The sequence below is a fragment of the Camellia sinensis genome, chromosome 3, assembly GCF_055761805.1.
Source record: "Camellia sinensis isolate YWXY chromosome 3, ASM5576180v1, whole genome shotgun sequence".
Lineage (NCBI taxonomy): Eukaryota > Viridiplantae > Streptophyta > Magnoliopsida > Ericales > Theaceae > Camellia > Camellia sinensis.
Window position 1 is genome coordinate 194,406,325 of NC_138963.1, and position 16,134 is coordinate 194,422,458.

Genomic DNA, 16,134 nt, shown 5'->3' on the forward strand with positions numbered 1-16,134 from the left:
TAAAATGGATAAAATTTTTCATTAATTTGTAATTATTTTTATAGAATTATACTGATTTATAATTTCTCCAATATTTTTATCTCTTGTAATTCTTATTGGGTAGAGAAACTTTATTTTAGATATATTTTATTTTTACAATTGGTACGAGAGAATAAAAGAATGAGAAGTTGCATAGCACAATTTTGAACCCAAGCATCACACCTAATAAGGGATTGTCTCATCTACTGAGTAATTTTTATAGTCTTTATTTCTGTTTATTATGTCATGATTAATTGGAACTGTTTTTGCTTAATTTTGTCTATTGATATTAAAAATAATTAAATCACACTAGACAATTAATTATTTAAGAAGTTCAACAGTGCACCAATAACCATAATATTCAAGGAAAAACTCCATAATAAAAAATTAAAAAAAAAAACTATAAAAAAAAACTTGATAATCAATAAGAATTAATCGATAAAACTCTCATTTGAGAGCGTATAAGAATAATCAATTGAACTAAAGTCACTTGATTGATCAAGTAGGCATTGAAACAATTGAAAATGAAGCATAGAGAGACTATAGTGCAATTAGGGGAAAAAATGACATAGTAGACCCATCGTATTGGAGTATAAGATTTAATTTGATTTGGTTTAGTATCAACATATTCTTGTACTTGATAAGACATAAAACATAAGCCAAAAATGGATCAATAAAAGAAACATTATATGTATAGTTTTGTGTATTTAATTAATTAATTATGTGTCATGCATTCTTTGTCCCCTACATGAATTTTAGGGCAAATTGCATATATCTCCCTTGAGGTTTGGCTGAATTATAGATACTCCCTGAGGTTTCGAAAATTACATCCCGCCCCCTAAGGTTTGTATTTTCATAACAATTTATCCCCTGAGGTTTAAATTTCATAACAAATTACCCCATAATTTGTTATGCAAATATAGCATCCAGGAGGAAATTTGTAATTTCTCAAACTTCAGAGGAGTATTTGTAATTTAGCCAAACCTCGAGGGAGTACATGTAATTTGCCCATGATTTTATATATAATAATTGCCACATTTCTTCCAGGGGAAGTGTAAATGAGATAGAGCTAATCAACCCTAACTTCTGAAACTGGAAAATTAAAGACAAATGGATATATAGATTAAAAAGTAATGAAAAATGTCTCGTAACTCAAATTTTGTGGCTCAAAAGTGGCTCAAATGGTCAAAACGACATCGTTTTAGCCATTTTTATGTTGTTCTGTACTCAAAACGACGTCATTTTGGCCATTTGAGCCACTTTTAAGCCACAAAATTTGAGGTACGTAGCATTGTCGAAAATTAATGGATCTATCAAAGAATATTTATACACCATATACTATAACATGAGTGAAGATTGAAGGAAAGAACAAAAGAGCCATCAACTCCTTTGAAATTGTGAAATCAGCTTGGATCCTTTCTTATTTTCTCTCTCTACAATACGTTAACGAATGATATAATTTAATGAATTATTATTAAATTAAAATAAAATAAAAAGAGCTGAGCTCCAAATTAGAAGTACAGTCTGTTGCTTATGGACAATTGTCATGTCGGTATGTTTTTATAAATTAATGGTTCAAATTTTGGTTATTTGTTTACAAAATTAATGTTACGTCCAACTTAAAAAGTGACTCAATATTTAATGAGCCAATAGTAAACAAAATTTAAACCTTTAATTTATAAATAAATAAAAAATTAATGTGTCACAATTTTGAAGTTTGGACAACACTCTCTAATACATACTGGAACTAAAAGCCATTGTTATATTAAAAAACAAAATTTTAAATTTTAAACTAAAAAAATGATGATTTTTTTTATTATTGATATATTTGAAGGGCACATTATTTCTGTTTTTTATTATTGATATAAGTGAAGCCCAAATAACATGAATCACCATGTTTGGTTAGTTCTATTTTTTTTTTTTAGTATTTTTTAAAATATTTTAAGTAAATTTTTTATTTTTTAAATATACATAATCTATATACAGTTAAAAAGTATAATATTTGTGAATTTTTTTTAAAATCACTAAATACAAAAAATATGAAAATTCAATACATTTTCGTATTTTGTTGTAACCCATGAATTTTTTTAAAAAAAATGTACATCAAGATTAAGTGAGTCTAAAACGTAAAAAAAAAAAAATTAAAATAATTGATTAAAACAATTTTAAAAACTATTAAAAATACAAAAATACGAATTGAAAACTGAAAAAATTATTATATGTTGTATGCCACTTAAGTTTTAAAAATCATGTTTTAGAAACATTATATAATAAAAATTAGTGGCTAATAGAAGGTGAATAGTTCGAATCTCCCGACCTATGTATGAGTCTTATTCCTCATGTATTAATTGGGATTTTTTCTCCCATATTTAAGAGTTTCTTCGTAAAAGTTTGTATTGTATTTTATCTTCATTACTATAACTGTAATCTATTGGGTTTCATTATAATATCTTATATGAATCAAATCGGAAAAAAAAATTAGTGGCTAATGTGTCTGTAATTTAAATTAAAAAATAAATAATTTATTTTATATTATAGCTTCGTCTAGCTAGGACTTTTGAGACTAAAAAAGCACTAGATACAAAATAAATTAATAAGATAAAATATTATATCTAAATTATAATCATTTTTTTTTACAAAAATAAAAGAAAAAATCAACATAAACAAATATTTTAACCTTAAATTAAAAAAATCTCAATTCAAAAAAATCAATTAAAAAATCCTAACCAAATGACAAATATACGTCAATCAAGTAATAAGAATATTTTTTTAAAAAAAGATTGGAAACTCTAAATTAAGAATTTTAATAGTTTTAATTAATGTATGAATCTTATGTGATGTGATGTTTTGATCTTAACTTCTTTTTTTTTTTAATTTTTCACATTATTAATACTGTTTTAAAATTCTTAAATTAAAGAAAGGTAACATTTCTGTATTTTTTAATGAGACCCATATATTTAAAAATTGTTAAAGTTGATAAAAGCAAAAATAGTGTATTATTTTTTTATATATAAATAGTACAGAAGTTTGTGCATACAAAGAACCTGACAAGGTCTATGATGCTAACTCAATCCTTTTCGGTTCAGACAGAAATGTGGGTCAAAGTTTTCAGAGACTTCCAAATTAAAAATTGTAACACTGTTTCATATATCTGATTTCGGTGAAAAAGACATAAGATTACCCAGAGCAAGAAACAGAGATGAAAAAAAGCAGATTCCATTTCAGTCTATTAGTCTCTCTAGGCCCCTATTAAACACCCTCATAATGCATACCATAATTCATTTATAATTAAGAGCTAGCCCCCCCCCCTCTTTTTGTTTATGTCCTTTTATTTATTTTTTATTTAAATAAATAGTTGTTTTTTTTTTTTATATAACTTTTATTTACATATGATATTCATAAAGTTGTTTAAATAAGCTTTTATTTACATATGATATTCATAAAGTTGTTTATAAGTAATAAATCTCAAAGTTTTGGATTGGGAAGGAATGCTCGTAGCTTTAGCTGTGCTAGGAGCACTAAATAATTTCACTAAAGCATTATTTACAATAAACTAAATATATATATATATATATAGATATATTTATTTTGATAAGCGTATTTATTTAGGTCATATTATTTTTTATTTTTCTTTACATTTTTTTGTAAAACGTCAAAATATATTATTTAGATTATCTCAAGCAACTCCTAAATGTATATATATATATATATATAAGAGAGAGATTACCACACAAAAAAATATTAATGGCTTGAGTTTTATAACAAAATAAGCACTGAATTTTTAACTTTATTAATTTAAATTTTAAAATTTTAATTTATTTTTAATCTAAATTACTTATTTATTTCGTTAAGTAAAATTGATAGAAATATGAGTATTTTAGTAATTAAAATCAATGAAAAATTTATTTTAGGCATTTTATGTATACTTACATTAAGTTTAATGATTAAAATATTTTTTTCATCGATTTTACTTAACGAAAATAGACAAATAATTTAAATAATTGAGATTTGAATTGATAAAATTTAAAACTTACAAAGCTAAAACCTTGAATATTTTTTTTTATTTTTTATTTTTTGTAATTGTCCCAAAAATATAAATGTGAGACAGAGTAGGTTTCATGTGGGTTTTTTTTTTTTTTTTTGAACAGGATTTTACATGTGGGTTGGTCAAGTAATGTTTCATTCTATAAATTTTTTATATACACTTAAGCTTGTTCTTTTTTATTTGTTCATCAGTAAGGAATGTTCTGAATGGTTGGTGGATATACTTTTTTATATAACTGTTCATAATTCAAATCTTGGGGTCAAGCCACAAGAAAGAAATTTCTTGTAAATTTCTTAACAACTTATTGGGATTCTTGTATTTTTTTTTTTAATGCTAAAAAAACGAGTCAAAATATTTGACATAATTTTTACTTATAAATTATAACGAGACAATAAGTAGCTAAAAGTAAATTGAAAAAAGTATTTCTATTTAGTAATTACAACACTTAAAATAAACCAAACCAAATAACATACATTTTCAATTAGGACAATTTTTAAGTGTGCAAGTGTATGTCATATTTACTTGCGTAAATTATTACAAATATACATAAGTTGTGATTTCTTAATTTTTTATGCGTTAACTTATATATGTTTATAAAAATTTACACATATAATTTTTTATGTACCTTACGTATATTTGTGAAAATTTATCCAATTTTATAAGATAACTTATTTATATTTATGACAATTTATACAAACATATATGATATACACTTTACATACCCAAACACTTCCCTTCTAATTATTAAGATTTAACTTACAAAAAATTGCATCCAACATGACTACTCTTGCACTAGTAGGTGCACCTCATATATAATCAAGGTATGTTCTTGGATGATTAGCATTCCCCCAAAAGCCCAAATACCTTTTTAGAGAGAGAGAGAGAGAGAGAGAGAGAGAAGGGGGGAAAGAGATGGAGTATAATGAACAAGGTTTCTTAGAGGAGTTACTAGCTCTAAGAACTGACTCATTAGAAGCAACCATCCCCACAGTAGGAATGAGTACTGGGTTCTACAACAATGGATGGAGCACTGATTGTTTCACTGAAAACCCAATTCCCGTACCTCCAAATTCTTCCTTTGAAGACTTCTCTTTGCCACTTGATCACCAAACCCTAAACTGCTCATCATTCACTGAATTCTACTGCCCATTTGGAGATGACTTCTCAGCTCCAAACAAGCTTCATCACACCCCACAATTCCCAACTCAAGAGGACTACTCTGTCTCAATGATGGATGATAACAATGAAGAACAAAGCCTTGTTGGGAATAATGTCCTTCACAATTTGGAGTTACAAGCTTCAAATTGCAAATTGGAGCCAATCCAATCCACCCAAGTACCGGTTTTCGACACGGGTTTGTGTCTTGAAGAGAGAAAGAGCAAAGTGAAGAAGGTGGGTGGGCAGCCATCAAAGAACCTCATGGCGGAGAGGCGGCGGAGGAAGCGGTTAAATGACCGGCTTTCGATGCTCAGATCAGTTGTTCCCAAGATAAGCAAGGTAAAACTGGAATCTCAGTCGTCCTTTTTTTAAAGTTAAAATGTTGTTAGATTGTGTAAAATTTATGAATTCTGTTTTAATAGATGGACAGGACATCAATACTTGGAGACACAATAGACTACATGAAAGAACTATTGGAGAGGATCAACAATTTGCAAGAGGAAATTGAAGTGGGTTCTCCAAATCAGTTGAACTTATTGAACATTTTCAAGGATGTGAAGCCTAATGAAGTTTTGGTCAGAAATTCACCCAAGGTATGATCTCAATTTTTAAGAACTTGGCAATAAAAAATATGAAAAGAAAAACCAAAATTGTATTTGATTTGTGAATTAGCATTGTTGTTTTTCTTGACAGTTTGATGTGGAGAGGAGGAATGTGGATACTCGAATTGAGATCTGTTGTGCAGCGAAGCCCGGTTTATTGCTATCAACTGTGACTAGTTTAGAAGCATTAGGCCTCGAGATTCAACAGTGTGTTATTAGCTGTTTTAATGATTTTGCAATGCAAGCTTCTTGCTCTGAGGTACATATTCTTGCAATTGCTCTGGCTTTGATTTAACTTTGGTGATGCTTGCTTATTGAGACTGTTTATGATTTTTTTTTTTTTTCTTTTCTTTTAAATTTGTGTCAGTGTCTAGTGAAAGTTATGGAACTTAAATATTTTTTTTTTAAAAAATGATTATCTTGAAATGGGAAAATGGGTGCTTTTAGATTACAAGTCTTTAACTGGAAAGAACTAAAATAAGCAATTTTTTTGCTTAAAATGCCAATAATAATAATAATAATAATAATAATTGTTCGGGATGCTTCTTCATATAAAAATATATTTTTTTTAAAGTAAATTTATAAAAAGGATGATTTTATCCTCAATATTTTAATAATTTCCGTTGTGTTCCTATAAGGACTTCCCAATATAAGAGTAACATGTAATTTCTCACTAAAAGCAACTTTGAAAAGACGAAGCAAAAAAAAAAAAAAAACTATTGCTAAACAGACCCAAGTACTAATTTTTACAAACAAGTTACACATATATGTATGTATGTATGTACTGTTTCCTTGTGCCTAATTTTGTTTTGGTGATAGGAAATGGAGCAGAGAGCAATGTTGAGTTCAGAAGACATAAAGCAGGCATTGTTTAGAAATGCAGGCTATGGAGGAAGGTGTCTTTAGAGTTGCAATTAGAGTGTTAAGAGAGAGAGAGAGAGAGAGAGAGAGCTTGTGATGGATCCACAGGGGATTGATTTATGAATCTCTGTAATTTCAATAGCTTTGCAAGTTAGAGATTGCAGTGCTTTTGCCTTCTAAAATAATAAGTGGTTCCTTTTTTCTTTTTTTTTTATATCAAAACAGTTTCAAGAACTATTTTGTGTAATAATATGTCAGATTCAAGTGCAAATGTTTTCTAGTGCAATGTTTCTTTGTTTCTCTCTCCACATGTCCAACAAAATGTGTCCTCTCTTTACATTTGTTTTTGTGAGATGGGAATGTTTTGGGATTTTATGGGGCACAACAAATGACCATTTCAAAGACCAAGTTACCCCTCATCTCAGAAAAATTATTTTAGTGGGTACCCATTGTGACCCAACTTCTAAGTATGTGGTGGATGTTCGATTTCTTAGTGGGAAAACAGATTTTATATAAAAATAATGATGCGACAGATTCATTCATTTTATTGTGAAATATTTGAATATTTATAAAAGGAGATATAATTAGAATTCTAATGAATTTTAGGTCAAAGTGAAAATAGAAAAAAGTTTTACTATGAGGAAAGTGTGATATCCCATGTGGTAAATCACATGGTGTGATGTATAATGGTAAATACTGAAAGTTTTATCACCTATAAATAGGTAAGTTTGGATGGTAATGAATATATAGAAAAATTGTGTATTAAATGTGTGATCCTTTATTTCCTCTTCCATTGTGACTATTTTTTCTTTATTTTTTTTAGTTTTATAATACATTATCAACATGACATTTTAGCCAGCTGAGAAGACCATGCTACTGGGTGGTTGTAATAAGTATAAATAAATTTTAAAACTAATTTTATATTTTCTTAGTATATTTACGTGATACAAAATATATTGTTTTTGTTAAATGTAGTAAACATGTCAAATCTTTCAAAATTGGAATCTCAGCTCTTGACATTTCTGAAAAAATTATTTATCTTGGATTCTTGATGTTGAGATCCACCTTGAGCAATGAATCTTGGAGATACTATAAAACATGAAAATGAAACATCCCTACAGAATCACACAAGGGCAATGATATTCAAGAATTAAAAAATGAGTACCTCGTGGTAAAAAATCCACTAATTTTGTAGAATAAATTGAAGGAGAGAAACGAGCACCAAAAGACCGTAATCCTTCCAAAAGACCATTATGATTGGTTGCACCTGATGTTGCAAGATTATAAATCAGTTAGTAAGTACAACTCTACTCTATTTAAAATAATCTCCCAATTAATGTTATGTGGATAAAAAATTAGTAAAGAAGATATGTTTAAAAAAACATTCTCCACATTTCACGCTGATAATGTGCTCCTACAGTAAAAATATGGAGAGCATCATTTTTCAAAGTATTCTAAACTGATTTCATGCCTTCTTGTGGCTGAACAAATTAATCAATTATTATTGAGAAATCATCTATCCAGTCCAACCAGTTCTGCGCTATTCCCTAAAGTGAATGAGGTTGCATTTCATGGTCGTCGACGAAAAAGAGGTCACAGTTTTGGAAATGGCCAAGGTAAGAATAATTATAAGATCCGTGGGGGACATATTCAAAATTATTCAAATAAAAATACCATGTCATTCCACCAAAAGTGGAATCATTCTAGAACATCACAAGAAAAGGGAAAAGGTTTACAGAATAAACCTTCTAAAAATTATGAAGATGCATGTTACAAATGTGGCATAATAGGGCATTGGTTGCGTATCTATCGTACGCCTAAATATTTGGTGGATCTTTATCAAGCCTCAATCAAAGAAAAAGGAAAATGAATTTAAATGCATTTCACAGATCATTATGAACCCATTAATATTAATTATCTTGATGTTTCCAATTTCTTTGAAGACTTTGAAGGAAAAATTGATCATTTAATTGGTGATGGAAATGTTCATACTAATTAACTTGATTTTCTAGATATCATAACGTATTGTCCTATTTTGATTATGATAGTGAAGCTTGTATTTTTGGATTTAACAGATTGGATTTTCTTGCTTTGAGTTTTGAGAATAATGAATTTCAGTTTTTTATAGGCATGACTTTCATTAATACATTGACTAACTCCAAAATGATTAGTGATGATATATGTCTAGTGGATAGTGCAACCACACACACAATCTTACGTAGTGCAAAATATTTTATACAATGAATCATGGGAAAAAGCTAATGTCAATACAATTTCAGATTCTGCAAACCTAATTAAGGACTTTAGAAGAGCCACTATTATGTTGTTAAATGGAACAAAAATTTGCATTGATGAAGATTTGTATTATACCAGACCCAGGAGAAATCTGTTAAGTTTCAAAGATATAAGTCATAATAGTTATCATATTGAAACTATAAATAAAGGTTAGAAAGAGTATTTATTGATCACTTCAACTAATTCTAGCCAGAAGCTAGTATTAGAAAATTTTCCTACATTTTCATCTGAATTATATTATACGACAATAAAAATGATTAAGTCATATATTGTCATACACTAGAAGTGCTCTGATCCAAAAACATTTATGCTATTGCATGACTGACTCGGGCATCCAGGATCTATAATGATGCGTCAAATAATTACAAATTCACATGGACATCCATTAAAGAACCAGAAGATTGTTTTACCAAGTAATTGTCCATGTTCTTCCTGTTCACAAGGGAAATTAATTACCAGACCACCATCTACAAAAGTAATTATTGAATCTCCATCCTTTTTGCAAAGAATTCAAGGAGATATATGTGGACCCATACACCCTTCTTGTGGACCATTTCATTATTTTATGGTTTTAATAGATGCATCGACTAAATGGTCACATGTTTGTTTACTTTCTATACGTAATGTTGCATTTGTCAGACTCCTTGCTTAAATAATTAGATTGCAAGCATATTTTTCAGATCATCTTGTCAAGATAATTCGTCTTGATAATGCCAGTGAATTTACATCCCGAGCATTTGATAATTATTGCAGGTCCATTGGCATTGATATTAAACACCATGTTACATACACTCATACCCAAAATAGTTTGGCTAAATCTTTTATTAAAAGACTTTAGTTGATTGCTCAGCCTTTGCTTATGAAAAGTAAATTACTTGTTTCAGCATGGGATCATGCTATATTGCATGCAATATCTTTGATTCGTGTCAGACCAACTGCATATCATGAGTACTCGTCATTATAACTTGTATTTGGTCAACTATCGAATGTTAGTCACCTTAAAGTGTTTGGTTACACAGTTTATGTTCTTATTGCACCTCTACAGCGCACTAAGATGGGCCCACAATGTAGACTTGGAATTTATGTTGGTTTGATTCTTCATCAATCATTAGATGTCCAGAATCTTTGACTGATGATGTGTTTAAGACACAATTTGAGGATTGTCATTTGGATGAAACAATTTTCCCATCATTAGGGGGGAGACAAGCCACAGCTTGAAGCTCGATAGGAAATTACTTAGAATACTTTGACGATATCTCATCTTGATTCTCATACTAATCAAAGTGAACTAGAAGTTCAAAGGATCATTCATTTGCAAAGTATTACAAATCAGTGACAAAAACTTATATACCAGCAGCTAATACCCCAGCAAGAATTGATGTTCCTGTTGGACAATCAGTAGGCATAGTAGCAAATGAGTCTAAAGCACACTAGAAGTATGGAAGACTTATCAGTGCAAAAAACAAAATTCTTCGAAAGAGAAAAACTCAAGAACAAACAGTTGGTACTCTAGAAAAAACCATAAATAGATCTCTTGGAGAGATCATACTCATAAATGAAAACACCCTTGAAGAGGTTAGAACCGCAAAACAAGCTATAATAAGTCTATCAAAATCTCCTACTTATGAACCTCTAGAAGAAGACCCTCCAGCAGAGAAATCTCCTGAAGAGTTATTTCCTGAAATGGAAAAGGTACCTAAAAATAATGAGATCTCAATACATTATATGAGTACAAGAGAAGTTTGAGATAGAAATAAGATTGTTGTCAACAACATATTTTCGTTTAAAGTTGCTCTTGACATTACCAGAAGTAATGCTGAAAACATTATTAAAAGTGATGATAACAATAAACCACAAACTGTTGAGGAATGTCAACAGAGAAATGATTAGCCAATGTGGAAAGAAACAATACAAGCATAGTTAAACTCGCTTACAAAACGTTAAGTGTTTGGATTTGTAGTCCAAACCTTTGAAGGGATACAGCCTGTGGGATATAAATGGGTGTTTGTTCTCAAAACGCAATTAGCAAAATGAAATTGTAAGACATAAAACACAACTTGTTGCACAAGGTTTCTCGCAGAGACTTGGTATTGATTATGAGGAAACATATTCACTCATAATGGATGCAATTACAATCAGATTTTGATTAGCTTGGTAATAACATAAAATTTAGATATGCATCTAATGAATGTAGTTACAATATATATATATATATATATAGAACACTAGATAGTGACATATATATATATATAAAACTCCCTGGAGGATTTAAAATACCAAAAGTATCTAATTCAAAACCCAAAAGTGTTTATTCAATCAAGCTACAAAGATCTCTATATGGTTTGAAACAATCTGAACGCATGTAGTATAATTGGCTCAATGTATATCTGTTAAAAGAAGGATATGTGAATGATCCGATTTGTCCATGCATTTTTATTAAGAAATCAGAATTCGGATTTGCAATTGTTGCAGTATAAGTTGATGATTTGAATCTTGTAGGAACTATAAAAGAGCTTACAAAAATTGTAAAATATGAAAGAAGGAATTTGAAATGAAATATCTTGACAAAACAAAATTTTGTCTCTGTCTGTAGATCGAATATTTGCCAAATAGGATTCTTGTACATCAATCAACATATACAATAAAAGAACTTTAATATAGATAAAGCTCATCATTTGAGTACTCCTATGGTTGTTTGATCTCTTGATGTGAAAAGGATGTTTTTTGATCTCGAGAAGATAATGAAGAACTCCTTAGTCCTGAAGTACCATATCTTAGTGCAATTGGTGCTCTCATATATCTTGCAAATTGTACCTGTCACGCTTCGAATTAATAAGGTTCGGCTCACGTGGATAAACCACCCGATGATGAACAATAGATAACAACTCTCATGCAAATGAGTATTATATAGCCACACAATATATGTATTTATCAAATTTTATACATTCCTAGATACAAAATCTAAGTTGAATAGATGTTCTGTGACTAAAACATATACAGATGTTATAAAATCAAATTAAATGCCTTGAGGCTTACATCATATACAATAGTGTAACCCTTACAAAAATGACACACGACCAACAAATAACATAAATGGCCCTTGGTCTACAAATAATGGAACTACCCATCACAGTTCCGAACACAGCTTTACGTCTCAACCCGCATCTACACATGTACACCTGAAAAACATTTTTAGCCACGTAAGGTGAGCATAAAGCTCAGTAGAGAATATTTCAAAAACTAAATATGCTGCACCAGCATAAATGATCATGATGCAATACATATATATACAATATGCGCAAATGTAATTTCAAATCTATTTGATTTCTCAACAAAATCTTTTCTTTTCCAGTTACCAAAACCTTATGTTTAACTAAAATGTTTTTCGAGTTCAAAACATCTATTTGATATAAAATCCCTTTCCAAAAGCCAATCTAGATATCTCAATACCAACCAGCAAATACATTACTAAATCAAACGCGAATAAATCGGTAGACAACAACAAATACGTTGTTAAAACCATTTTCCAAACATCTTGTTCCAAACCAACATGATAGTAAATAAAATGGGTAAATCTCAGGGCTAATGTTCGTACAAGTAACTATATAAGTCAAAAGGTCATTTTTACCAGTGCTAACCGGAAGGCTCGATACCTACCGTACGGGTTTAGGTCTTTCACCATGGACACACAAGCCAACTTAATTATGCTTTAACACCCCTTCATAGCTTTACCACTTTATTTACCTTTTTCCAATAGCACAACACGTGTAGTTCAAAATATTGTTTTTCAAAACAATGCAAATGTTTCAAAACATATTGTAAGAATTTTCAAAACCTCTTTTCAAAACATATAGCTTGCTTTCCAACACAAGCCAAAATCCATGATTTTATAGTAAAATCTCATTTTCTTTCGAAATCACTTTTGAGTAAATAAAAGCCACCATGTCAATATATCTCAACACCAATACAAGATCATCATCTGTTTCAAGAACTCATTTGAAAATCTCTCTTTTACATTTCAAATCCAAACCCCAAGTTTAACCCAAAACACTTAAATCCACAGATCTTTTGAAATAACAAATAACAAGGGTAGAAATCATATCAAATGACTACCAAATATACATAACAGAATAGGTCACAAATATGCTACCGAACTCATATTGAGTTTAAGAAATAGACCCTACGTCTTGAAGTGAAGAGGAGAACTCAAAGAAAACCAAAGTCGAAGAAACCACGAAACTTAGATCAAAAGAAAGCCCTTGATGAGATCTACAATCTTTCTCAAAGGACTAAGGTGAAAAGATGCCTCTACGCGAGTAGATTTAGAGATCTAAGTGGAAAAATGTGAGTTCCTAAGAGAGGGAGAGGCATTCACGGCTTAAAGAGGGAAGAGAGAGAGAGAGAGAGAGAGAGAGAAAGAAGTGAATGAGAAAAGTGTTTTTGGGGTCTATTTGTAGTGGTAGAATAATAGCCTTAAAGTCAAAGAAAATAATAAGTCAAACCCCTAAAAAGTAGAGCTCAAAACTGAACCAAAAATCTGGAAATTAACTCACAAGGGTCGACCCTTTAGATAGAGGTGTTGACCCTTCAAGAAGAAAAGCTGAGACACTAATATGTGTAGAGGGCAAGGGTCGACCCTTGAAACCAGTGGTGTTGATCCTAAATTTCAGAATGTAACCCAGAACAACATAACAAGGGAAAGGTCGACCCTTAGAGCCCATGGTGTCGACCCTATAAACTAGCAAAAATACTAGGGACAGGGCAATAAGGTGGTGTCGACCCCCAGGAAGGCTAGTGTCGACCCCATAACAAATTTTCTAAGTTCCCAAAGAACTTTTCAACATAAACAAGCACGAATGAACAATCCTAACAAGTCTAAATCGAATCGTACTCCTCCAAAACCAAAATACAACAATTCCAAAGACTCCCAAAATGAAAATAAAGGAGTTAAATACACTCTATAATAGTTTAAAGGATACAAGTGCTACAGTACCAGGCCTAATATTGCATTCGCTTTCAATTTATTAGTAAGATGTAGTTTCGCACCAACCCGAAGGCATTGGAATGGACTAAAACAAATATTACGTTATTTTCGTGGAACAACTGATATGAGTTTATTTTATTCAAATAAATCCAAGCCACGGTTAATCGGATATGCAGATGTTGGATATCTTTCTGATCCACATAAAGCTAAATCACAAACAGGATATGTTTTTACCTTTGGGCATATTGCTATATTTTGGCGATCAATAAAACAAATATTGATTGCTACTTCTTCAAATCACTCAGAGATACTTGCAATTCATGAAGCAAGTCGAGAATGTATTTGGCTTAGATCCATGATCCATCATATTTAAGAAAAATGTGGATTGTTTTCAACAAAAAATAGTCCAACCATATTATATGAAGATAATGCTGTGGTATCATACAGATCAAAGGACGTTATATCAAAGGTGACATGACTAAACACATTTCACCAAAATTCTTTTACATACATGAGCTCCAGAAAAATAGTGATATTGATGTTCAACAGATACACTCAAGTGATAATCTGGTAGATCTATTTACTAAAGCATTACCGACTGCAACATTCAAGAAGTTGGTGCATAATATTGGGATGCGATGTAAAGACCTATTATGCAGCATTGAGGGGAGTCATCAATTTTAATAGATTTGTAGATTGTACCCTTTTCCTTCGTCTAAGGTTTTTTTTCACTAGATTTTCCTTAATAAGGTTTTAATGAGACAATCTAAACAAATCACATACAAGAATTTTGTACTCTTTTTCCTTCACTAAAGGTTTTTTTCCCACTGGATTTTCTTTGGTAAGGTTTTTAACGAGGCATATTCTTAATATATGGTTATCTAAAGGGGAGTGTGGTGAAATATTTGGATAACCATCAAAAGAAATGCAATTGGAATTCTAATGAGTTTTGGGCCAAAGTAGAAATAGGAAAAAGTTTTGCCATATGGAAAGTGTGGTATGCCATATGGTAAACCACATGATGTGATTTATAGTGGTGAATACTGAAAGTTTTACTACCTATATATAAGTGAGCTTAGATGGTAATGAATATATAGAAAAATTGTGTATTACACGTGTGATCCTTTATTTTCTCTTCTATTGTGACTCTTTCTTTTTATTTTCTTTAGTTTTATAATACATTTTGATGGGCACACCCCAGGAGGGCCCAGCCCATGACATGGCCCAGGAAGGCCCAATCCACCTTTGTCCTAAGCCCCTAGACAGTTGCGCGGGTTAAAGCCCAGTAGCTAGGAGAAGTTGATGCTGGCCCAAGTCCAATAGCGCTTGGACACCTGTCAGAGAGGGAGTCAGCCACATAGCAAACAAAGATCCTGCAGAGTTATTGAGTCCATACATCGGCCATTAAATGAGGCCGTCATGGCATTTAATGCAGTAGGACCTCTCACGTCAGAGTATGCAGAATCACCATGATCAATGGAAACTAGACTATAGACTTTCGGCTAATGAAACAGTTTGGAGTGGACAAGGAAATGATTAGTATGGGATTTAAGGAAGCTTCCGATATACTTTTGGTGACAAGTAATGCTCTCTTTCCCCTTCTTCTTCTCTCTCTCAACTCTCTATATACTCAATTATTTCTGATTACCTTCCGTCTAACTTAATCATCGGAGAGTCCACGGGAAGAAACCACTCCAGTTGTGGTGCCTCCCCACCGAACCTTCTGTAAGCATGCACCAAGAAAACAAAGACCATCAGACATGTGGAGCACGTGGATCAGTCCGACCCATCTCCCATTAACAACATTGTATCATCACATTTTAAATTAAAAAATTCATTTAAGTGATTTATTACTCGAACACTAGAGTGATCTAGTAGCCCAGAAAGAGCCTAGATGTGTTTACTAGTGCACCACCATACTACACTTAGTTGTACACATTTACAGAACCAACATTATCTATTCATTCATTTCAAATTAAAAGATCTATCAAAGTGACTTATCATTTTAAAAATATTATTTTGTATAGGAGTATTAGTTTTTTAATAATTACTAAAATGAATAGAAAATAACCAAACCTTAAATTCATTAGAATGGGAAAAAAATACAGAGGCCTCTCTTGATAAATGCAGGGTGGGTGACCTTTGTCATTTCCCAACATGCTTTGCACAAT

The 16,134-nt window shown here is 30.9% G+C and overlaps 1 protein-coding gene across 1 annotated transcript; it reads left to right on the forward strand.

The window, feature by feature from the left end:
- Positions 1 to 4,781: 4,781 nt before the first annotated feature.
- LOC114263443 (transcription factor bHLH93) lies at positions 4,782 to 6,955 on the forward strand. The gene is made up of 4 exons (XM_028203985.2): positions 4,782 to 5,560; positions 5,644 to 5,814; positions 5,915 to 6,082; positions 6,643 to 6,955. The coding sequence occupies exons 1-4, from the start codon at positions 4,976 to 4,978 to the stop codon at positions 6,727 to 6,729; spliced, it is 1,011 nt and encodes a 336-aa protein (XP_028059786.1). The 5' UTR covers positions 4,782 to 4,975; the 3' UTR covers positions 6,730 to 6,955.
- Positions 6,956 to 16,134: the final 9,179 nt, after the last annotated feature.

Coding starts and splice junctions, on each gene's coding strand:
- LOC114263443 (XM_028203985.2), top strand. CDS start 4,976: ATGGAGTATAATGAACAAGGTTTCTTAGAGGAGTTACTAGCTCTAAGA. Junction 5,815..5,914: donor TGGTCAGAAATTCACCCAAG/GTATGATCTCAA, acceptor TTTTCTTGACAG/TTTGATGTGGAGAGGAGGAA. Junction 6,083..6,642: donor TGCAAGCTTCTTGCTCTGAG/GTACATATTCTT, acceptor TTTTGGTGATAG/GAAATGGAGCAGAGAGCAAT.